Source organism: Aptenodytes forsteri, unplaced genomic scaffold (genome assembly GCF_000699145.1).
Source record: "Aptenodytes forsteri isolate BGI_AS27 unplaced genomic scaffold, ASM69914v1 Scaffold8, whole genome shotgun sequence".
Taxonomy (NCBI): Eukaryota; Metazoa; Chordata; class Aves; order Sphenisciformes; family Spheniscidae; genus Aptenodytes; species Aptenodytes forsteri.
The window spans coordinates 8,604,578-8,629,850 of record NW_008796218.1 but is presented as its reverse complement, the minus strand read 5'-3'; the positions used below and the strand labels follow the sequence as shown (position 1 = coordinate 8,629,850).

At 42.2% G+C, this 25,273-nt stretch overlaps 1 protein-coding gene across 3 annotated transcripts in view; it reads right to left on the bottom strand.

Annotated features, from left to right (window-relative positions):
* Positions 1 to 338: 338 nt before the first annotated feature.
* The window catches only part of TEAD1 (TEA domain transcription factor 1), a 158,364-nt gene continuing 133,429 nt past the window's right edge, over positions 339 to 25,273 (bottom strand). For all 3 annotated transcript variants that reach the window (XM_009288834.2, XM_009288836.2, XM_009288835.2), the window contains 4 exons: positions 15,471 to 15,644; positions 3,720 to 3,860; positions 2,027 to 2,179; positions 339 to 1,028 (listed from right to left, as the gene is read on the bottom strand). In XM_009288834.2, the coding sequence (XP_009287109.1) occupies positions 915 to 1,028; positions 2,027 to 2,179; positions 3,720 to 3,860; positions 15,471 to 15,644 (582 nt within the window). In that variant the 3' untranslated portion in view covers positions 339 to 914. The remainder of the gene's footprint in view (positions 1,029 to 2,026; positions 2,180 to 3,719; positions 3,861 to 15,470; positions 15,645 to 25,273) is intronic.

Below are 25,273 nucleotides of genomic sequence, written 5' to 3'. Positions count from 1 at the left end.
AGTTTTTCACTCAACGTATTAGAAAACATAGTTGTCCATATAAAATATAACTGCACACACAAGACTACATATAATGTGAGTCTAAATCTTCAGTATTTACCTACTTATTGCAAAATGAGCCATCTTTTTCATTAAATAATCAAATTTTCATATTAGTACAATACAACTTTATACTCTTTTAAAATACACTAGATATGTTAGGGGTAAGGGATGATGTTTTCTTTCTCTGCAATACCTGTTTGAAAGTTTAATGGATTAGAAGATTAGTTTTAGCGTTGAGAAAAAAATACAAAATTTGCCTAATTTTAGGACCTGTCTGTTTCTATCAGGCATTTCTTAAGGCTATATTTTTCATTTGGTTTCAAACAGAAAAACGTTTCATTTTAAAAAATAATTTAGTGAATTACATTCGTCCATATCTTCCACCCTAATTAGTTACAAAGATAATTCTATAAAGATTATTAACTTTGTGTACTCATTTACAGTTATAGCTAAAGATTCATTTCAATTTCACTTGCATTGTAAAACAAGTATTTCATGTTGGAAAAAAACCCAAAATAAATTCTTATAAATGCTGTCAGTTTTTCCCCATGGCAAATGCTCTGTCATACATTTTTCTATCAGAATTAAAAATAGGCCTCCACAGACAGAGGCGTTAGGTTCTTAAATACAGTCTTCCCAAAGAACTGTGGTTTACAAATTTGAAGAACACTTAGTTTTAGAAATAATTTTTACAACTGTACCAGAATTTCACAGCTACAATTATATATGAACACATTAAAAATTACTTCACTAAAACAGGATTTAGAAAAATGTGGGTGAAAGTTGGGCCAGAGGCACTGCCACTTAGTGTTGAGGTTTACAGTCTGTGTTTTGATAAAGAAGTGAAATGAAGTGTATATATAAATAACTGCTCAGTCCTTTACAAGCCTGTAGATATGATGCTGTGCTCCATGTTCGCTGTTTGACACTTCAAATACACAAGCCATGCAGAGCAGGGTTTCTTGTGTATCCCTGTTTGTTACAACCTGTTTGAGGGGAAGGAAGAGGTAGACAGTATATTACAAACTTGGAAACACCAGGGCCAAAACAAGAAATGACTGGCTTCATTAAAGACAATCTTTAGATGTGACTGTTTGAAATGTGTGTCCTCTCTCTTTGGCAATTTAAACTGACCTCCATGACTGCGCTCACAGATTGTGCTCGGGGGCTGAGCTACAGGGCTGTAGCTCGCAGCGGAGGGCCCTGAGATTCATCCCACCTTGGCTGCTTGACCATGAGGCACCATCATGTGGTCTTGGCTCAGCCTTCCTCAACCTGAGCCCCACTTCAGCAAAGGGAAACCAGCACACCCTTGTCACCTTGTGTTCACTTGCCAAAAGGCAGCTGAGCGGGGTGCACATGGCTCTGTGCTCACAGCCCTACCTCTTCCCCATGCCGCCAGCCGTTAGTCCTGCCCGAATACTATGGTAGCAGCAGCGGCAGCGCATGGCTCTAAGTGCTCGTCTGAGGTGCACTGCAAAGCCACAGTGAAAGCAAGCTGGGTAACTGGATGAAACTGGCTTAAAGGCCACTGTGTGGACCGTTCTTCATGCTTTAGATCACCTGTTGGGTGTACCCATTACTGCATGCTTTCCTGGCCCAAGAACTAATTAACACCACTGACATTTGCAGTATTATAACTGGCATCTCTGTAAGAACACATTAGATGAATGGGATGGTTCAAAGTTACTGCCTCAGGCTCGCTACAAACACCAGAGACTTGCATTGAAAAAAGGAGAAGTAAGCTGAATTTTTGGAAAGTAACAAAGGTGTTTGTTCATGTTCTCAGCCAGCTTAGCCTTTTCATCCTTAGCGTCTGTAGTGCACAATTCCAAGAGTATTACTCTGAAGTCAATGGGATGATTTGTTTGGTAAGCAACATGACTAAGGGACTCGGAAACTGGTTCTAAATATTACAAGTTAAGCAAGCCATACAAAGCCTGAGAGTTTTTTAGAAATGGAAAAATAAAAAGTGAGTCCATACCAATAAAATTGTAAAATTTTCCAACACACTGTTCATCATATATTTCTCTGGTAAATGCTTCAGCTTGTGTATGAAGTTGATCATATATTCACACATTGGAGAGCGATTTATTCTGTACACGAATCGGCCATTCTCAAACCTTGCATATTCAGTCTAAAAAAAAAAAAAAAAAAGGACCATTAAAAAAAAGAACACAAACGGCCATTTCCAAACCTTTCATATTCAGTCTAAAAAAAAAAAAAAAAAGAGCATTTAGAATAAGATAATTCAGAAATAGCAAAAAAGTGAATACTAAATCTGTTTTTTTCTTTCTTTGTGTAGACAGAAAAAAGAGAAAGTGGCTCTCACACACACACGCCTACTTGCTAACTCCCTGCCTGAGCTATGCAGTGCTTTGCTAAAAATTCAAGGGCCCTTAATTATTAAAAGTTATAATATCACTACTTGTTCTCTAACCTGTGAATTAAAAAACTGAACAGATGAGGATTACGCAAAGGTAAGTCCAAGTCAAGTAAAAATGAATTAAGCAGAAGACTTTGTGGTAAGATGATTCTACAGTAGTTTTGAGGCAACTGTCTGCAAAGGGAATAGCAAAAATAAGCTCATGTATTTATGCATAAATATACACATATAAACATAGCTATATTATTGCGTGATTTAATAGGCAATTTATGAATTACGGAAAGATGCAAGACTACAGTCAGAAGAAAACCAGACTGATTTAGATTGCAGGGGCTCACAAGGGGTGAGGGTGGGTAAGCCTGTGACTCTTGGATACCTGCTGCCCAGCTACCAATTGCTCAGATGAGCTACTCCGTGGCTTGTGGGTTTTTTTGGCTTTCTCTAAGCTTGGAATAATAGAAATGATGGAAAACCTTTTTATGGTCACCATGCACAGAAAACATATTTAATATAAGAATGACATGAACAGTGACCAGGACATCTATAAAGACTCAACCTGCAGCTCTAGGCTAAAATACCCGTACAAAAACTACATTGCAGATAACAGATGTGGGTGTGGGGCTTAGTACACAGAAGACAAGTTAAACAACTGCAGCACCATTGTACAATAAACCAACTAGCTACCTGACCACTCGATACAGTTCTGTGCTTAGAAAAGAAAAGGTAAAAAATAAATAAAGGCCCTTGCATGTTAAGAAAATATGCAACTTTGTATTCAAAAGCTTCTGGTCACTGGGGAAAGCATGCCTTTCTGTGCACAAAATAACATAAAATAAGCATGGGTATAGACGAAACATAGCACACCATCCACGGCTTTAAAATGTTTAAAAAATCTATATGATAGAGGGTAGCTCGTCACTGTAGTATGGTTCCAAACAGGCTATGTGGCTGGCCAAGTGTTTGGAAATGGGAGCAAAAGCATTTTTGCTTCAGCTTTTTTCTGCCAGGCGATGGAGGAGGTGGCACTGATGTCAGCTGCAGGTTCCCCACTGAAGGGTGCCACAGGCAGAGTGGAGGAGGGTCTCCAAAGCAACAGGTAACTAGGATTTTACTTAACTATAGTGTCACCATTCACACGGTGATTTAAAATGAACCCAAACACTGCTGGGAAGGAAAATTTCAGGAAGGAAGGAAAAGACAGACAAGAGCAAAGTAAAGACAAGAGAGAGAAAACCCTAATTAAAATGAAAGGGAACCAGAGAATCATCTCACATCCCATCACAACACCCACCTCTACTTTTTCTACTACTTGCTTTCCAAATGAGCAGACTTTGGTGGAACAGGTGATTGTCATGTTTTCTGAGCTCTCGTACTGACTAGTGACTCCATAAAACGCTCCTGTATCATCTTGAATGTTGCAGTTTAAATCAGCCTGTTGGGAAAAAGTAATAGATGTTGAAGGTTTTATTTTTCATTTGACAATGTCAGTAGCATAAGCTGTAATTAGCTCACCGTTCTTTTCAGAAATGAGGGAGAGAGGGGGGAGTTTTACAGTGACAACAGTGACAGTGGAAGAAGTCTGTCAGGAAAGTACCTGCCTAATTGTTGCAGTGAAAACCTTAGGGAAGCCGCAATTTCTTCAAACTTTAAACAACAAAAAACCCCCAGTATTTCTCTGGGCTACAGGTGATGTTCTTGTGTGGCAGATAGCTGATGAAGTCCCTGGAGGAAAGGGAATGATCACCTGTGAGGAGCCTGGCTCCAGAGCTGACTCCTCTGGAGGGAACCTGCCCTGCGGCCTCAAATTCAACCGAGCCATCCTGCTCCCGAGAGGCCATAGTTCACTTTCTCCTTTTCCTTTCTTAAAGCAATGAAATCCTCACGGCAAAGGGAGACAGCTGCGCAACAGGAAATCGATCTCTGATAAGGCTCTGTCAAGCCATATGGCCCTGATTCAGCAAAATACTTGACTTCACGGAGCTGTGTGACACAACTCACAGGCTTCACACGAGCTGTGCGCGCACTGAGCCATGCCTACCGCACCAATAAAATATTACTGAAAGGATTTGATTTCTTTCACTATTTTTCTGCAGCCTGAATAACTCTCCAGCTGCCTTAGATTTCTAGCAACAGAGATTGAGACGTGCAGGATCAAGCGAGGAACAGTGCTACCTTTAATTATTTATATCCAAATCCAAGTCCTGTGCACAGCATGATTAATTTGGCTACAAAGCAACAGCACAGGTCACATGCTGAATCCGGCCTCCCCAGGCCTGCAGCAGCACTGAAGCTGTTCTGCCACTGTGCTCTTTGTCATCATAAATCCATTTTCAAAAGCCTCCAACTTAAAAAGAGCACTAATATGGATATAGGCAGAGTCTGGGGATATCCACAGCTGGATTTGTTGATTCAGGCATTAGCTCTGCTGACATCTTTGGTGCCCAAGGAGAGAGTGGGCAGGATTTTCTTTTTATGTGGAAATAGCTGATCAGCTACTGCAGCGTAACATCGAAGAATCATCTGAAGTTTTAACTTACTCTGAGACAAGCATTTTAGGAGGGAAATGCACTTCCGCAGTTGTTTCACTTGCAAGTCTAGCTCTGCTTGTTTTTATCGCTAATATAGAAATGTAACAGAAAAATTTTGACAAGATACTTTCATGTCTACCTTGAGACTTTTTAAAAACCCAGTTTACAGGTATGTTTATTTACTAGTTAGTGTGGAACATTTATAATCCTGCCTTCACTACAGTTCAGGTCATTTGTAACTGCTATTTAATTTTTAACTAGGCAACAACTCATTAATTCTACTTAGTGTCTACAGTCCTTATTTGTGGTACAACATTCTGAGGCAATATGCTGATAATAGCACATACTGAGCTAGCTTGTGGTACGGAGAAGACATAGGTCTAAGATTACTTCAGGCTGGCTTTGGTAAATTAATCAGTGGAGAAGTCTCCTGAGGTTTACACATGGTAACACAAACAGCCCTATAGTCATGTATTTTGCATAACAGAAAGAAATCCTATCGCTATTACACCTTGTTTCTTGCACATGTTTTGCATGAGGTCAGCAGTTAATGTTTAATGTACATCTAAAGCAGTGTGTTCACAGTGAGCTGTAAGAAATTGTTCTAAGCTAATAGTAAATAAGAAATTTGCCATCACAGCTGGCTTGCAATTGAAACATGACAAACAACTAAACATGACAAACTGTAGCAGCCATCAGCCATGCCACAGCTGCTCCACCGGAATTTCTGAAGAATAGGGATTTCTGATAAAACAATTGCATTGTTGTAAACAACAACAACAATAGTAATCTCTTAAAAAGTGGTTATTCCTGCTGCTACCACAATTACAATTTTACTATCAAAACAATTTCTTTTTTTTCCTTTCAGATATGGACAAAATATTCAAGAAATCGTAATTAAAATACTCCTCACAATTTCATGTTGTCAAAAGGGTCAACAGCATAGACCTTGCATTTCAAGCTGCAATAACAATTGTTTACAAAGTTAAAAAATAAGAATAACTTTTTATCTGCTGCCTTCTGATTTTGAAGCCCACTGAAAGAAAACTCTAATTGTTGTATTTACATGCTGACATTTAACCTGGAAAAGTAACACATGCGGCCATCTGGCACCCTGTTGATCACTCCCACAGCTCTTCCAACTCTTGCTGAAATCACCAGGGGTCCTGTGTATAGAAAAAATACAGGCTGGGGCCCTGATGTTTGAATGAGGAATGCTTGAAATTATCACTCAAATGTCACGATTTACTCTTATGCAATCACAACATTGTTGCAAAAGTCCCATGATGGTAATATAGACGTGAATTATCTTTATTTGCTATTTGATTTTTTTTTAGTCTAGGACACAATAAAGGTGTTTTCAAGGAAAGACAGACTTTTCCTTTTAAACAACAGTTTTCATGTTCAACTAATTACAAACAGCTGAGAGCTGATGCTTTAAGACTCCTCCAAAAAGTGTAACACCAACATAAAAATCATAAGAGTTGGCAACGGGAAATACTCTTAAATGAAGGCTTCACCAAAGCCTCTTTTAATACTGAAAGAATTTTGTCTGTTCTCACATACTATGACAAATCTTGCCCCTCAGTCTGGGTTCAAATTTTTTCACTAGAGGCTGAGTACATGAACACTAGGAAGGAGTGCGTATCATTGCGAAGAGGGGATTGTCACATCAAGGAAGTATTCTGAACCAGGTGTTGAAAGCTTTGTTCCATGCTGAATACCTTTAGAAAAGAGGGAAAGACTATCACTTCTGGTAAAATACAAAACTTTGATTAAAAAATGATGGTGAAAGACTTGCTAATTATATTGTTATGGCTTACATATTAAGGGGTTCGTCTAAACACATACACCTGAGAGCAAAATTGTATTTCTTGAACTGACAAAAGCGGGTCACAATTAAAATTCAGGGGATTTCTCCCCGCCCACCCCCAAAAGGTTATGAGACTACCAAATAAAAAAAAAAGGCTGTGCTAAAAATGGGCACTGCTGCGGCTACGAGATTTGTAGATGTAGCTTTGAGCAGGAATAAGGTGATGTGTTACACCGGTATTCAGTTTTAGCAGGCTCCTTACTACAATATTGATTCCAGTTTTTGTGTCTACATTTTAGAAAGGATGTTGGAAAATTGGAAAGCATTCAGAAAAGAGTTACAAGAATGATTTCAGGTCTGGAAAACATCCTTTGTAGTGAATGACTAATGAAACTCCAACTGCTTACTTTTTCCAAGGGAAGTTTTTCCACGACTTTGTCATAGCCTACAAGTTGCTACATGGGGAAGAGTCTTCTGATAGATTAAATCTTGCAGAAAAGGACATTAAAAGACAGAAAGCTAAAGCTACGCAAAAGCTAAATGAGAAACAAGGCAGAGGCTGGTAACGCTGATGGCAATGAACTGCTAGCATAATTTTCAAATGTGATGGAATCACCATTACTTGGGGTCTTTTTTAACCAAGCTAAATATCTAACTAACAAGGATGCTCTACGTCAAGTAGGCTTATTGTCTGGAGGCAGACATTACTTAGTGACGTTCATCGCCTATACTACAGAAGAGGCAAGACTAGATAAATATAATAATAGCAAAATTAAAATATAGGAATTTATCTTATTAACCTCAATTAACCCTCTCCTTATAATTTTATTTTTCAGTGACCCCTGTGAAAAATGGGACAACAGTCAAGCTTCTGGAGTGCTGTGCTTGCAGCCTCTCATGCTACAACCAGCTTTGTCTCATTATTTCCTTGGTACTTTGTCTCTAGCTGTTCTCTTGCATTTCAGACTCAGATCGCAAGTCTTCCTGGGCTGTAAACCAGCTTTCCCTTCTGTACAGCTTCTCATGCAACTATGCTATGACCCATGGCTCCAGGAATTAGGGTTGGTGAGCACTATTGTAGCATATACAGATAAATAACTTTTTGAATGGTTATTTCAAATATATTGGCATGATTTCAAATATTATAGCATTTCAAATATTATGGTATGATTACATGTGATGAACAGGAGTCCATTTACTCACTGAATTTTAAAATACAAGATCAATACAATTTAGGAAAAAAACCCCAACAACTTAAAAACCCAAATGGAATTTATTTTTTTTTTACTTTCAAGAGTAAAACTCTAATTTTGATTTATTTCTAAAAGCTGAGATTTATATTAGCTGAATGCATTTGGAGGTGGGAGAGGCACTCGGCTTTCTGGCACCCTGTGTACAGTGGTTGTGTAAGAGCATGATTAATTCATTAATAAAGCATAGCTTGACAACGGGTAGCACTGAAAATATTACATATTAAGAGCACCAAGTGTTTGACGTGCTGCATGGAGAAGCCTCTGCCAGTGTGCCAGAGCAAGCACCAAAACAGAGCTGGCTGCAACAAAAATAGAGTAAAAATAAATTAAAAAAAGTCTTCACATTCACTTCAGAAGAGCTCTCAGGCTCTGTGTTAAAGGCGGGGGGCAGAGGGTAGAGCACTTGTGTAATAATAACAGCTTTGGCTAACAAAAAAGCAACTCCAGCAAAAATTGCTGAGAAGAGTCTAAATCCTTCCTGCTGAGTAGAAGGAAAACAGCACCTACTGGAAACAGTGGGATCTGGGGAGGGCCAGAACAATTTATACTGGCATTAAGCACATAAGGTCGCTTGTTAACAACATATAGGTTTTAACAACTGCTGACTGCAGGGAGGTGTGTTACTCATATGACCACATCATGCCCCCCCTCCTCCTCTCCAAAGAGTGATCAAAGAGCAGAGATTCCAAATTGTGAAGCAATTTTTTCCAACGGGAGCATCTGGGTCGCTGGCACGTTTCACCGCGCGTTACACTGCAGCTCAGGAATTGCGTCCAGGTCTGCCACATGGTTGGGCTTGTGATGGACAGGCCAAGCTGCTCTGGCTTCCCAGCTGCTCGGCCCCTTCCACTCATTATCCAGCCTCAAGCGCTAATGCCCTTGCATCAATTTGCGAAGGGATCCTCCACAAGCACCACGTGAGCTCCCTGCGCCGAGAGGGTTGTGATGGGGAAAAGAAAATGGATGTCTGCTTTCTTCCATATCTAATTTGTTTTGCATACATTTGCATGCTGGCCATAGACCCATTCACATTATGGATCCCATTTGTGAGTTGCAGATCATTTGCCAGTCAAAGCTGGCGAGTGTGCATGTGTGTCTGTGTGTGTGGAGGGAAATCCAAGATTCTAGATTGTGCAATATAAATTACATGTAAACATAGAAAGGGAAAAAAAAAGGCAGTAGCCACAATTGTGTGCGTGTGATTGAAGGGCACAAAGAATCTCTGCACCTTTGAAGACGGCTGGAAGCACATGGGGATAAATTCAGGAGGGGGTGGGAGGAGACCACAGGCGCAAGCCATTTCTGAACACTGATTACATGGGTAAATTGTTTGTTCCAGTGTATCACAAAGAGAAGGAGCATTATTTTTCATGCCACAGCTGTTTTGAATAAGAATAGGAATAAACTTAACCATCCTCCTCATGTTACTTACCACTAATTATGGCATATATTTACATCTATAAAACAGTGAAATTTTGGGGGACATAATTTCATGCCCCTTTATTGTGTAGATTCCTTTATTTCCATCCCACATTTGAATTTCAAAAATGTTTAGGACTTCAAAGCATCTTTAAAAGCTTGCCCTAATTATAATATGCATTACTTTCTAAAACTCCTAGTTTGCATTGCAGATTCCTGCAAATAGAGGCATTCATTTTAAACATCAATTAATATCATCCATGCATCTTCAGATGAGTTTGGGTCTTTATTTCAGAGTTGCACTGAGCTCTGACTACGCTTTCCTCAGTTTGAAGAATAGTTCAAACTACTGCAAACATTTAAAATAAAGCCAGTGGATCAGATCAGTAGAAAGCCCGACAGCCCAATATTAATTTATATCAGCTGTTTTTTTCCTGTGTGTCTAGTTAGAAAACATCCCTCCTCCTTTCAGATATATTTGCTTCCCATATCTGTTCCTGTAGCTGCAGAAGTCAGAGTTCAGGTTGGCACAGAGCAGTTGGCAGTGCCAGAGACACAAAATCCACGGCCACATTGTTGCAAGGTGTGCTTACACCAGCACTACGGATCCCCACGGAGGCACGGACCCACTGCACGATACTGTAGGTTACGTAGAAAAGTCATGTAAAACAAGAATCCCTGCCTCAGAATTTGCAGTCGGGGGTTCAGGCAAAACATGAGAGAGAAATAACTAGCTAAAACAGAATTTAGTCTAGGCTGCAGTGGACAGATACACACTGCTGAATTAACCTTAAAGGTGCTCCTAGTGGTAAAACACGTTTGCCGGATGAACTAGCACTATATAGGGCAAGTTACAGAGCTAGCAAAGCTAGCAGGGGCATAAAGGGAGATAGAGAGTTGTGCCTTCCTAGAGCAATTCCCTTGCAGGAGTCAATGGAGGTGTACGTGATCATAACAGCAGAGTCAAAATGAAGGTATTTGTTGGAGATGTGGCTGAGAGATACTGGATTCAAAAGGGAGGTGGTGTGAGTGGGACAGACGTACATCAACCTCCTGCAAGAGAAAGTGGAGAGCCAGGGGAGGCCGAGCACTGGGCAATCCGCACTGCAGGCCAAGAAGGCAAGGCCAGCAATAATGTTTTAGACAGACATTTTGGGTGAAGCTGGAGGTACAATCCATCATTTAATTTGAACGCTTTCAGGAGGCCTAAGTGTATTATTTAGTATTAGATAATTTAAGAATAATAGTAAACAATCAGTGGGGATAGCATTAGATATCAATATGAGTAGAACTTCAACCAATAAAAAAACCCAATAGAGGCAACGTGTTGACTTAGCTTTTAGATAGGCTAATCAGAACTTCAAAGACCAGAAGACTTCAGGGCTTTTCTCAAGTCACAAACACAGCTTAAGTACAAACTAACCAACAGGTATGTTGACCTTACTCAGATTAAGATTAGATGGCATGAATCATACCTGATTGTTTTACATAGATTGGGCTTATTTTGCTAGTGACTAAGGTAACAGAAGCAGGATTGTGCACTCAACCTGCACCCAGGAAAAGGTTTCATCTGCAGATATTCTGCAGCCTTGTCCGAATTCCTTGTCAGTGTTCTAGGAAATAACTTCTAAATTTATTTAAGAACATTTATTTTTGTTTTCATTTTATATCCCTGTAATCTCCGGTTTCATATCATTGTCACACAAATTTCCTGTGCCGTATCGTTAGTACGTTGTTCCTTATTTACTCATTGTACTGAGTGCACAACATACCAAGTGAAGCTCCTTCTATCTATTACTGTAAAAGCCTGTCTCTGGGGTGACTTCCCTGAACTCTCTGGTTCCCAGTGACTACCTAGGATAAACAGAAGAAAAGAGTCACTGCATTCAAGGTGCAAGACAAGGACCAGGGAATTGCTTTGCAGGGCTGTAAGGTTGTTTGTTTGAGGTGGTGTAAAAGGAGAAGTCTCTTCCTTTTATACCACCTGCACTGTTAGGTAGGAAGAGGCCCAAAAGTGTGACGTCCAGATGTGTCACTAGGACTGAGGCCAGAAGCTCATCCATTCCCAGCATCAGGCTGTATTTCACAGGAGATACAATCTGTATGAACCAATAAACCTCTGCAAAGCAGAGCAACACTTTGCTTTGTACTCCATGCCTGTGATGCTTTGCGAAGTCAACTCCACAATTACCAAATGTCTTCTTGCAAGATCTCAGAGCTTTCCCTCCCACTTTTTTGTAATCAAACCTTATTACCTTTATCACAGGGAAAACCCTGCTGCTGAGAAGCCTCAAGCAGAACTAAATGGGAAAGAGCAAGAGGAGTACTCTTTCCGGCTACCAGAGCTAAGCCACTTTTTGCCTTAGTCATCCTCAATTCGAGTGCTCATCTTTGGTCTTCCTGTTTCCCATCTTTCCTTTCCACACTAGATTTAATGTCTAAACAAAATACCCTTTGTGCTGCCTCCAGCAACATGCCAACTTCTCTTTAAATCTGTTTACAGGCTCACCATCCCTTCTGGCATCAAATCCTCACCTTCGCTTTCAAGCTTCCACATGCCATGACACCCGCCTGCTTTCCTTCTCTTGTTTCCCTTGACTTCTTTCACTCGGAGTCCCTGGTTTTCTTTTGTTGATTCTCCTTACAGTGCTTTCTCACCTGTACTTATTTGCCCAACACAAATTCATGTTCCTCTTTTACTCACGTTACAATCAAATTCCACCAAAACGTGGACTGTCACTGGACACTGATGCTAGGATGCACTGGCTTAGTGCTGAGCAAACTATCGAGGGTTAAATGATAATGAAGGGAGAAGACAACAGAAAGGATGGGAAGGGGGAAATGGTTAAATAAAGGGTGAGAGAGAGTATTGTAAGTAAGCAATAACCATGCAACATGAACAGAACCTGTGAGAAGTTGAACTTTCAGAGTAGGAGGAGGTAGCGGATGATAAGGAGAGAGTGGATACTGATTCAGAAGTGGATACTTAATTTAAAAGAAAAGGACAAGAATACAAAACTTAATCTATTTTCATATTAATAAACTTGAAGTTACTAATAGGGTCAAGAAGATTGTCAGCAACCTTTGCCAGCTTTACACTGGAAAAATATGACTGTTCAGAACAGTTTCTCAACACTCCCCATAAAAATGGGAACAGCGTCCTTTTTTCTGAAGAAATGTCCTATTGGGGTAAAAGAAATTAAGGACAGTGAGCCGACAGTTTAGGATCTAATTCTCATGACTAATTACACAGCCATCTTCTGTTTTTCCTATACATATTTCTAGATGGGGGGCACTGGTGTGAAGTTTATTCCTAGAAGCGCATTCATCGTGACTCTCGCTACACCCAAACACTGCCCCTGGCACTTTCCCTCTGCCTCACTCACCCAATGAGAGAGAAAATCCACTGGCCTATTTTAAGGTCATGGCTCAAGAAGGCATTCTCACCATGTGTTTAATGTATAACTCAGAAGGATGTTAGCACTGTATGTTTTTTAATCTCTAAGTAAATACAACACAAAATTGTATTAAGAGACCATTATGTTGGAAGGCACAGTGAGGTTAGGAAATGTTGGATAGAAGTTGCCTGCACATCCTGACTGCTGAACTGCATCATGATACAGTCTTTAGCTACATGATTGCAAACTTGCCCTCTGAGCATCTATACAATACTACTTTATCTTCATTATTCAGTGTGGCCCAGTCCCTATTTCCTGCACACTACTCAAAACCTGTGCTGAACACAGAATTATTAATTTTATAAAGGTTTTCTTCATGGCGTTATCTTGATTCTTTATAAACAGCCATGAGTTTGATTTCTCAGTGACCACCTGAGGTGAAGGGATGGTATCACCCCCATATTACAGATGGGGAACTGAGGCAAGAGTGTTAAAGGTGTGCACTGCTTGTAGGAGATCAAGCAGAGAAGGCTGGCACTTGAATTTTCAAGTCATGAGAACAACACAGACCTTAATGATCCAAAGAAGATCTCTACTGGATTTAGATACATCTTTGACCATTCAGCATGCCTGAAAATCAGTTTCCACATTGAGAAAAGCAGAACATACAATACATCAATGACCGTATCACAAATCTCTGCTGCTTCCATGTCTAATCTAAAGGCTGAGGCTTGTCATTCTCTGTGGGAACTGAGAACAGGCAAGTGAGGTGACATTCATTTTGCCAGCAGGTTTCGCAAGTATAGTAGATTGGTGAGATGACAGTCCTCAGTTCAAGCCCAAGTTTTGCAAGGAAATGTATTTAGTGGTCACAGACCCTTAGCCTCCAAGCTCTATTCTTCTGCAGCCAGATTTCTTCAGCCCTTACGCTTGTCCTGTTCCCACCTCTCACATACCTGTTTCTGCTCTGTGCCTTCATCCCTGTTTCCCCCCAGGCTCCTTATCCCAAATGCTCCCTCTTTCCACTGCCTTCCTCTTTTTGACCCTACATTCTCACCTGCCTTTTCCAGGCTCCTGGTGCTTGCTGTGTTTCTGTTCCCAGTTCTCCGCTGCCTCCTGTTCCTGGCCTCTTTGCTCAGCCAGCCCTCAAATGCTTGGCCTACAGCTCCCATGCCCAGTTTTAAGCCCCATGAATTTCTCAGTGGATTTCTTCTGCAGTCCAGCACAGACCTCCACCCTCCTGCTCAGTGGTTTATCTCTTCTACACACAGATTTGAGAAAAGAGAGTCTCCCTCATTCCGTTTCCAGTGTTCCATCTGGTGCCACAGAAACTCTTGGCAAGATATGAAGTCTGGGATAGGTACAAGATGGAGAGTATTTCAGGTCACATAGATAAATTTAACCCAGTTTTAAGCCCCATGAATTTCTCAGTGGATTTCTTCTGCAGTCCAGCACAGACCTCCACCCTCCTGCTCAGTGGTTTATCTCTTCTACACACAGATTTGAGAAAAGAGTCTCCCTCATTCCCAGTTTCCAGTTCCAAATCTGGTGCCACAGAAACTCTTGGCAAGATATGAAGTCTGGGATAGGTACAAGATGGAGAGTATTTCAGGTCACATAGATAAATTTAACTGAAAGCAATAAACACCAGGAAATCTGATCATAAACAGTGATTCCAGATCAACCTTTGCTGGTTGCAGCCTCAATCTGTCCACTCTGCAATTAAACCCTGAATATGCTCCTTTCATGGAGGTTTTAAAAGACAAATTTAAAATGTTTAGATAATAACTGTTGCAATGAAAAGGAGTATACCACAAAAACCACCTCAACAAATTAATGAGTAGAAAAAGCTTTAGTATAAGCATAAGGTCCAGTCTGGAGATTTGATGATCCTTTTTGATGAACCTTTAGCATCACTAACATGAGATTTTGTAAATACAATAAGAAAAATCTGATGTATCAATGAAATTTATCACAACTAGATCAATTTACAACATCTCAGCCTTCCCTTCAAATTCTTTTTTCACTCTTGCTCACAACTGATATGAACAGATATAACTTTTGGAGCACAGTCCCATGGCTGACCAACAAAAAGGCAAGGGGAAAGCAAATGTGCTCTAGCAACCAAAAAATGTTTAAGAAAAACCCTGGAACCCTTCCAGGCTCACAGTCGTCCTGCTGCACACTTGGTTCAAATCCTGCTTGGTCCTCTCTGCAAAAGCGTGGACTGCTTGCAGGACTGATACTTGGAGTATTTGCATTTGGCAAGAGTTCAACATTTGAAATGCTAAAAAGCAGTCTCCATTTCTGCGCTTCCCCATTTTTTCTTGGACCACTAGATGGCAGTTCCCCATTTACAAACGAGGGCTCTCGTTACCTGTTTGCTCCTGCCCAGCAGCTGTGTCAAGCACAGTTGAGGCACGCATCTGCCTTTGCATGTTGTCTGCAACACAGACTTCTTGTGGAGCTGTCAACAAGAGTGGCTCTGGGCCAGCGTCCTACCTGAAGGATATACAGCTTTGCATTTCTAAATGACGACGAAAGAAATCTCCACAAGCACCCCAAAGGGTGCTAAATACTAAACACAGGCCTTATTGACAAGAGAGGTTCTCCACGTCATGTCTTACTCACCCAGAATTTTACGAGGAAGAAAGCGTTTTGGGGCCCCTTCCCAAACAGTTCCTTTAGACCGCCCTTCTTTTCAGGAAATTTGTCATAAATCTGACGAATGTCCACCGATTCAAGCAACGGGTCACTGTAAGAATGGTTAGCGTGTCCAATGTGTACGAAGAGGTGTTTATTGTACTGCAAGAAAGAAACAGGAAAATCAGTGCGGTACAAAAAGAACAGAGGTTTATTAAGGCATGGGTCCGCATGTGCTGCTGCGGAGGGTAGCGCGCTTTGATGGATTAAATGACTCGCACATTACTCCTGGGACTATGATTTTCTGCAGTATGATTTCCATGAACAACTTAGTGATTGTGTCGTAGCCCCTTGTGAACAAGGGTCAACATCAAAAAACCTGTGTCCCTACTGCAAACCACAAAACACGGTCATCTTCAAGGGAGTAATTTACACTGAAAGACCCAGCGGCAGCACGGTGATAAAGAGCCCTTCGCAGAGCATAATAAGATGACTATGCTCACAAGGAAAGCCTGTTTCTGCCTCTTTAAACCATGCCTTTTACTGTCCCATGTCCTCAGAGCCTGAATTTCTGCTAGTGCCACGGAGCCCACACATATACACCTCCTGTTTGTCTATTAAAAAACCCCAAACCTCTATCTATAGCATATGCTAATGCCCCTTAACTAAAAGAGATAGAAGGGATTTTCTTTTAACTCCAGAATTACAATAATAAGAAGGCCAGTTACTTTGTGTTGCTGTTACTATGGAAGTGGTCCTCATTGCATGTCCTCCAGTATTTTGACCCATGTAATATTAAAGAGCCAAACTTTTACCACTTTCCTTGGGAGCTAGCTCTATAGATGACCATCTTTTGGCAAAACACATTCAGCTTCAATTTCCTATTTCTTAACTTCACCCCATCGCACCTCATTATAATCACGGGAATCACCTCAGCAACCCCTTTCCTGCCTGGGGGAAATCCTTGGCCCAGTGAAGTCCACAGCAGCCCCCTACTGAGTCCAATATGGTCTTTTAGGGGCTGCCATTTCTCCAAGATGAGAGCACCTTCCAGCACCTGAAATGAAAGCGGAAGGACGAACCCCAAAGACCCTCTGCTAGTCAATCAGCAGCTCACAGTGTCCTGTGAGCAGACTGAAGAAGCTCAAGAGTGGCAGGATTAAACATTGGGGGTTTTAACCATGCAGATCACAAAACATTTTGCTAACTCAATTAAAGGAAAGCTGATATGCAGTCAATGAACGCTAGAAAACCCTGTCATATTGAACAGATGCTGTATATAAGGGGCAATTCCCAAAAGCTACGCAAAAATAAAATATTTAAAACCCCAAAGCAGACCTCATTTAAGCTATTTTGTTTACAATATACCTGCCGAATGAACAAATTGAAATGACAAATCTAAATTAATTGGACATCCACTCAGAGCCTTCCTTTGGTGTAAGCAGAGTCTTCCCTAACAGATGTCCAAAACTCTGGGGAAAAGGAAATGGACTGGCTAGATTTCTGCACTTAGGAAATTAAATTGAAATCTATTTAAAAATCATCTACCACAGTGAAATCTGAATTTAGAATCAGAGAACACTGATCTGTGTATGGGGCCAAAAATGAGATACGTTCCTTGCTTTTTACAGGGTTGTATTTCTTTTTTAATTTTGTGGAAGGAAAAAGGAAAGTGTAACACTTTATTAAGGTGTTTGCACAAGCAAGTCCAAGTCTGAGAGCACTGGTTCCACGGATTTTCCTTGCAGCCCTCTTTCAAAAGAATGTGATCCCAGCTTCTTCTGTGTGCAAGTGGAAAACTTGCCCAGCCTTTACTGAGTGCATGTGGAGCCCAAAAGGGACAGAGCTGATCCAAAGAATCTGTTTCTACCTTGAAGAGGAAAACAGGCATGGCAGAGAAATAAATGGGTGGTGGGGAGCTGAATGCATGCATGCAGGAGTGAGCGTGCCCATGAACGTGTACCAGCTAGCCCTCACCTAGCGCTGGTCTAGCTTGCACGCTGATCATTTACGTACGATACAGGAAATCATCGTACTGGTTGGCAACCATGAGTGACTACCATAACAGTGTCTGCGGTCAGATTTAGCATGTTACTTTATGCAGTAGTGGCAAAAGTGGACTAAGGAGACATTTTAACATGACAAAACAAACAAAACAAAAAGTGCAAAATAATACGAGAAAGCACCATGGCTCCAACTTTTGGGTTTTTGACACTGTTGTCAAATATTTAGCTTGCAGTACTGTGAGAAAATAACTAAAAGTCATGCTGAACATTTCTTATGTATTTCGCTGCCTACTGAAAAACTTAGATCTCAGTAAAATGCATCAGCGCCCCATATACCTGGGAACTGCCAGGAACGCGAAAAAGGGAGTCCAGAAACCTGCTCCTGTTGCTTTCCTAAGCTATCGGGGTGAAGTGCAAGAGGACGGGACACAGGCTGGGTCATCGAACGTGGCTATTAACAGAAGCCTATCTGCGATCAGGCAAACCTCCATTTTTCCAAGTAGAATGATGAGAATTCCCGGGTAGAGATAAGCACTTCAGCCTTCTCTAAAAAATTAAAACGAAACATTTCCCTTCCCCCAGCACCCCCGTAGCCTGCCCAGGGGTGCCCAGCAGTTGTGCTCTCCCTGGGGATGCGAGATGCCCCAAAGCATCTCTCTGCTCTCCCTCGTTCAGAGTAAAGGCTTGAAAAACCATCCCCACCATTAGTGACCAGGTTATTATTTATTCTGGGATTGTTTCCTCTCACTCTTCTCTGCTGAAGTTGTTCCAGGTTGTACAAATAACCACATTTTTGTAGGCACAGAACTGATGGCTCAGGTTCTCCTGCGCCCAGGAAAGTGTCCTCCCCAAAAAGGGGGGTCTCTCTCCCAGGCCCAAAGGTGGCTGTGGAGTGAAGGAGGAAGGGAGATCTGTATTTTACAGTTTGGCAACTGCAAATTCCCAAGACAATTCACACACTGTACCTTATTCTGCAAACAAGGAAAATATACAAATTGTTCTGTATCCAAACTTTAGTAAAAGCAAACGCATTTATAGGAACATGGACCATGAAGTCTTAATACTGTTTAAATATAAAAGCAAAGTTAAAGGCAGCTGTAAAGCTACCACAGTTGTCTGCAGAGCTCGCCAAAGTACCAGATGCTGCTGCAGCAAAATTTCCGAGCGGGTACAGTAGGACAGATGGTATGACATCACCTGACAACAGTCTTAGGACAGAAATGTTTATTTTGATATTGCAATGTGTGATTATTTTCTCCTTATGTTGCTGCAATTCCTATGCTAAGTACAATCATTACTTACCTAATTAGATATGGCATATTTCTATGAACTAACAAACAATAATATAATATTAGGAGCAGGGTAAATGGATACTAAAATGATCCCTATTGGTTTTATACAAACATACTCCATGACAGGAATTTATGCATAGATAAAAGCAAAGAAGCTAAGTTTTATACCTATATTTTTGAGCCCATTAGTGTCTGAAAAGCTTAAAAACATCCTCATTATATTGAGAATTCACTGTTCTTTTAGACTGAGTATTCCAGAGTCACTGAAGTACATTAGATGCTGAGGAATTTACTCATGCTACAGCATTTAAAGGATTTGCATCTGGCATTGGGGTAATAACGTGCTTTAGGTGCTGTAAACCATCATAGGTCAAATCCTGTATTTTCTGAGGATAAAAACTACAATAAAAATACAAAGAACATTTTTAGCTATGTCTTCAGCGTCCGCATTACACGACATGCCCTGGAGATGGCCGCCTCTTACTGAGCTCCTTTCCTTAAAAAAATTCTAACTATCCAAAGAATGCAGTAAAGCCATGAAATATGACTGTTGTCAAATAATACCACAAGAAAAATTATAATCCACTTAGGAATTTAAAAGAACCAAGACAAATTGCCAATGGCAGGGGATGCAAGCATTTAAGCTGGTGCAGAACAAAGACAAATCACCTACATTTGTTTTATCAGCCAGCATATATATTTGTAACAGCTCCTCACCAATTTTGCGCTTATATTCTAAGGCAACAGCCTTTCTGGTCCATGAAACACAGTTTGCAAATTGCTACAGCTCGCTCTGCCGCATCCCTGTGCTTCCCCACACCTGTGGAGCTAACGCCAAGCCTTGACAAGCACGTAAAGGACCAAGTTTTTTATTAAACAGTGGTGGCCAAGACGCAGATGGCAGTGAAGCCAACCCTCTCACAGTCTTGGTGCAGGCGAGCTGGGCATGCAGAGCTGCTGGGGTACCCACTCCCTCGCTGCTCCTGTCCATCGGGGCTGTGTAGCCCTACATAACCATAATGAGCCGCACGCAAGGGGCGAGTGGCTCCCTGGGCCCTGCCGAGGCTGGTTGACATGGATGCCGGGCAAGGTGGAAGGCAGGTGGCCCGAGAGAGAGCAGCAGCTGCTTCTGCGGGGATGACCTTGCTTGTGGGCACAGCACCCTGACTGCAAGGGTGCTGCGCCTTCCCGCTGCACCCAGGGGCACAGCCATGATTTCACCCCCCTGAATTGCACTTGCACGCCTGGGAGTCATTCCCACACTGGCACGGTCAGTGTAAGCTCCTCTGCAAACACCTCTGGCCCTGCAGAGGGACAGTGAACTGGTGGCTTGCTGGACCTCGCACACCAGTGGAACGGTTGAGCAGGACAGGGAGGTGGCAGCATCCTGCTGCCTTGTCTGCCCTGCATGGCCTAATAACAGCACCTTGCTAGCTGGGCTGCTTCATGAGATCTGTAGGTTCCTGTAGATTTCAAGCATAACAACCACGAGGATGAGGCCATCTGTATCATTACTTGCAGCAACAAATCCCTATGAGAAAATACCATGGAGAGAGGCTGGCAACTTGAATGGATCGTAGTCTTCTGTATCCAAAGAAACTCCACCACCCAAAGGAGAAGTACATTAAAAAGGCTCTGCTGCAGGTCTTCTCTCTCCCTGACACAGAGGGACAGCCTCTGGGCTCTCTTTAGACTGAATATATTCTGTACTGGAGGTCACAAGGACTACCGCCGCAGCTCAGAGGGACAGGTGAGTGGAAGGCAGATGGGACAGCCTGAGCTTTCGCTGAAATGAGAGAAAACAGCACTGCTCAAGTGCCTGGCACCGTGCAGTGTCTCCCCCTGTACCCCCACAGACCAGTCCAACCCATCTTTTAAAAATGTACAGCTGCCTGTGCAGCAACTGTGCTTTTGGAGGAAAAAAGAACCAAGTGGGGTGGACTGATTAAAAAACAATCACTAGTATATCAGCAGTCTGCGTGCGGCTCTAACCTGTACCCTACCCAGCCTCAGCTCTGCTGTCTCGCTGTATCTTGTAAATCTGACACTCTTTAATTTCCTGCTGATATAAGAAAATCGCTTGGTCTGCCAACAATTTTTCTTATTTCTACTAAAACACTAGTAACTGAATAGTTCATTCCTGTTGCTGTTGTCCTCCACTGAAGCAGATTGGGAGTTATATTTATAACATTTTAATGCTATAACTGGAGTCTGTACCAACTCCTGTTATTAAGGTCTTTAACACTTTCATGTGAAATGTTAATTGAACTTTCTGTGCGTGTATGCTACGATACAACTGCATGGTCAACCTAGTCTTTCAAGGACCTCCACCCATTCAGACTCCTGCCTGGATCTGCTCAGGGATTGAATCAGAAATGTGAAATAAAAGGAGATCTTTGGCTACTTTATGGTTGCAGAAATGGGGAGGTAGGTGACGAGCGAGGGCAGTTCCCAGCCCTGACACTGTAATGTTGCCCAGCACTTCCCAGCTATTGCCACAGGAGTCCCAGTGTGAAACTGGGACTTGCTGGTTTGGCAAGGTGCTCACACATTTTCATCAGCTTTCCTGCAACAGTGAAGATGCATCCTTCAGTTCTGGCCTGTCTGATTTGAGACCCTGCGGTCCCAATTCCAGAAGTGCTGAGTGCTCAGATGGGAAAATTATGCCTGAATATAGGAAGCTCTCAATAACTCTAAGTATTCTGCAAAATCAGGCTCATGACAAATCAAAGTGGACCCTCAAAATCAGTGGCCCATTCATTCTTTTGCACCTGAACTTCTTGGTTTGTCAAATGTGAGTAATAATGCTCCTTCATCTAAAAAAATGACTGTGCTAATACATCTGTGAAATGCAAATGGGGGGAATTATTAATTCCATTTGGAGGAGAGGTTAGACAGTGCACAGCGAGCAGGGCACAGGGCCACGCATTTCGACAAAAGAAGAAAACAAACAACTGAATAGTTGCTTATCAAAGAAGGGCCATCTCCATCTACGCTGAATGAAGCAGGAACAAATAAACATGTGAACATGTAATTAACTGCTGCATTGTAGAGCAGATGAGGACATTTCCCAACTTCTGAGAGTTTGACTTTGCAGCCCAGCTAAGTAATTTTGGGATGGGTGTAGTGGTGGGGGAAGCTGCAGTGGAACAAGATGGGAAAACACGGGGCAGAGGCACAGCCAGGCACGAAGGCCTTTGGGCGAGCGCCAGGGCGGATGCTTGGGGTTCAGCACACAGGCAGGGCGGGCAGCAGGGGGGAGATGCACAGCCATAGCCCACCGCACTGCTAATGCCAGCCCAACGCACGTGTCCCCCGACTCCTCCTCCCCGCAGGAACAGCACAGCGCTATGCAAGGCTGTGGGAGGCAGAGGGCCCCCCACTGTGATGACCCCCGTGATTTTACAGCTCTCCTGGGCTCATCGCAGGGGCTGTGCGCCCAGGCTCTGCTCCAGCTATCCTACAACCTCACTCACTCGCTCCTTCCCTCCTCCCCGATTTCATGTTTCCCTGCTCAGACCCGGTGCTCTGTGTAACTCAGGTAGCTACCCCTATCCTGGCTATTTTCAGCGCTCGGGCTTTGTGCGAGTGCGGGCTGGGACACGGGCAGGGCTGGGGCACCAGCCACGGCGCAGGGCCCGGCAGAGGGAGCTACCATTGCTGCTGGCACCAGCGCTCCTCTTCAGTTATGCAAAACAGCACTTTTAATTTTGCTGGGAAATTTCCGGCAGCAGTGGTGAGTTTTGAGAAAAGGGAGAGACTGTGTGTGAAGGCAGCGGCGAGCAAGCACAGTCAGGGCCCTGGTGGTCTTTCCACCCATCCTCAGCACTTAATGTGGGCCAACCTTGAGGATTAAATCATTCTCAGTCTCTCTACCCACTCCACCGTGTTTTCACCCCAGGACACTCCCTTGAAAAGCCCATGTCCTGACCCTACAACTGGGCCGGGGGAGGGTCCCCCGGGAACGTCACCAGCCGGGAGATCTGCTGTGACGCTGCAGTTTCAAGATTGGAGCCTGTGTCAATACTGGACCCCCTTAAAGTGGTTTCTTGGCACTTCTAACTACGGACACCCAAATATGAACATTTTACAGAGTATGACATTCGCTTCCCAAGGCCAGCACGTAGCTCTCCTGCACTGCAAAATAAATGACCCTTGCATTTAGTTAAACTTTGTCGGAACTTAGATTAAAACGACCTCAAACCCTGAGTGTGCCACTCCAAGATGTTCATCCAAATGTGGGTTTGCTTCCTTGCCCCTTCACATCACAAAGATGCCAAACCAAGGACTTCCTTACAACTGAAATGCTGAACTGCTTTTTATAGTGTTTACAGGGAATATGGAAAGGATAAACAATGCTTGTAACAATGGATATTGTTCAAAGACAGAAGGCTTCTTTTGAAAAGATCTCATTTATTTTTCATCACTTAGGTGGTTTGATTAACTTTGGTGAATTTTACTGCATTTGGCTAATGATGGCAGGCTGTTTTTATGGCCCTTGAGCAATTGCTTTCACTTTCTGGTTCTCAGGCACAATTCTCCCTGGGCTCACAAAGACTTTTTACAACAACAATAAAACCTGAATTAAAACATAAAGAATATTTTATTTCTTCATCACTTTTTAAAATACATTTTGAAATTTGGACCTAACACAATCTGACAGTTTGGATAGGTGGATTAATACTGAAAATGCCCATCAGCCGTGTTCTTTATAGCCCTATATAGATATTTTAGATGTAAAGCTGTCTGAAGTGCTCGCAGTCGAAATGAATGTGGCAGCAAGAGCGAGAAACCTCAAAGAGGAAGAGAAGAAAGGGCTTTTTTTGTTGGGTGGTGGCAGGATTTTTTTCCTGATTGGAAAGCAAGCTTGAAAAAAAAAAAAAATATATATATAAAAAAAAAAATTGGCATTATTATAATTTCAGTGTTATAGTCTTTGAATTTTATAGCTACTTGTGTAACAGTCAATTGCTTAGATCCCTTCTAATCTGCTTGCATACTCAGTTTATATTTGTTAGGCAACATGGGATTACTTGGTTTAAGCATTTGTCCTGAACTTTCACAGAACCACTACAGTAAAAATGGAAAACCCCCATTAACCTGTCTTGAAAGCAACAGACGGGTACATAAACTTGTTAATCTGTTGAGAATATAGTTATATAGGGTAGGCAATAATTAAAGGTAACTAAAACGCTGATGCTTGGACCTATGAGGGCAGCTTCTATGCACCATTTAGGAATTGTACTTGAGCACAAAATGCCACAAAAGGAAAATACAGCTTGACATTTGTAAACTGAATTCATTTTCATGTAAAAGGAGGAGTAATTTTACCCATCCTTAACTGCAGAATCAGTATTCCAAGATTTTGCAACTGTGCCATCTTATGTCTCCCAGACTATCTACTGCCATGCAGAGTTACAGTGAGGGTTGCTTATTGTTTCCTTTCTATAATTTTTTCTTTTGTAAATGGAACAATTTTGTGGCTATGCAAGGGAAAAAAGTCAACAGCCCTCCACAAGTGACGGGACCCTATGGAGCACATTTCCGACCCACCAGAATGCCCACTCTAAATTAACATAACTGCCTGACATCGAGGGGCTTTTGTACTTTTAAACACCAATTGCCATTGGAAGAACCCCAGAAATGTTTAAGGCCCCACTCCTACAATGAATTCCCTGTGGGTGGACCTTTGTGTCCATGCACAGCCCTATTGAAATCGCTGGGAGTCACCATGGGCAGACAGACCTAAATTTCTAATTGCTGTACAGGAATATAGACTGCAAGGGGCCTCCCAGGATCATCGAGCCCTGGCCCCAGGTGCCATGTCAAATAAGGCTTTTTCAATAAACTTCCAGGTTACATTTTAAGGTGGAATTGGTCTATTCGGCCCCACTACTATGAGGTTTTCTGGCCTGGTTTTGGGTTGGGAGGAAGGGTTATCTTTTTTTTTTTAAATAAAATGTTGGAAACCCATTTGATCAAAATAATACTTTATGTCATTTTCTGTAAAAAGTCAGAAGTGTAATGAACATACAGCTATCTTTTTTTGGAAGATATGCGAGAACTCTTATATGGCTCTCACGTAGCAGCGTATACACGTTTGTTTCTGAGGTCAGCAAAGGCACAAAGGCATACAGGAGATGCTGCAACCACAGCACATGCCCACACGACTTCATACGCACATTGTGCAAAACACACATCTTACCTGGCTTGCTGATTTTGTTATTTAAAAAGTAATAAAACCCCATCCTTTCTATGCTGCGCAAACCGTATCTGCAACAAAATGTTGCACCAACACGAAGAAAGATGTACAAAACCACAGGCAGAATTCATATTTTCTGCAACAGCGATAAGTGAGGCTGGGGGTTGGCTCTTATCTCCAAGGAGGACTTTTGGTGCTTGCTGGAAAAGTCTGTGCATTGGGGACAGGGAAGGCTGGCAGGAGGCAGGGCCCCTCAGAGCCATCCCTGCAGACAGGCGTGCACCAGCGCCT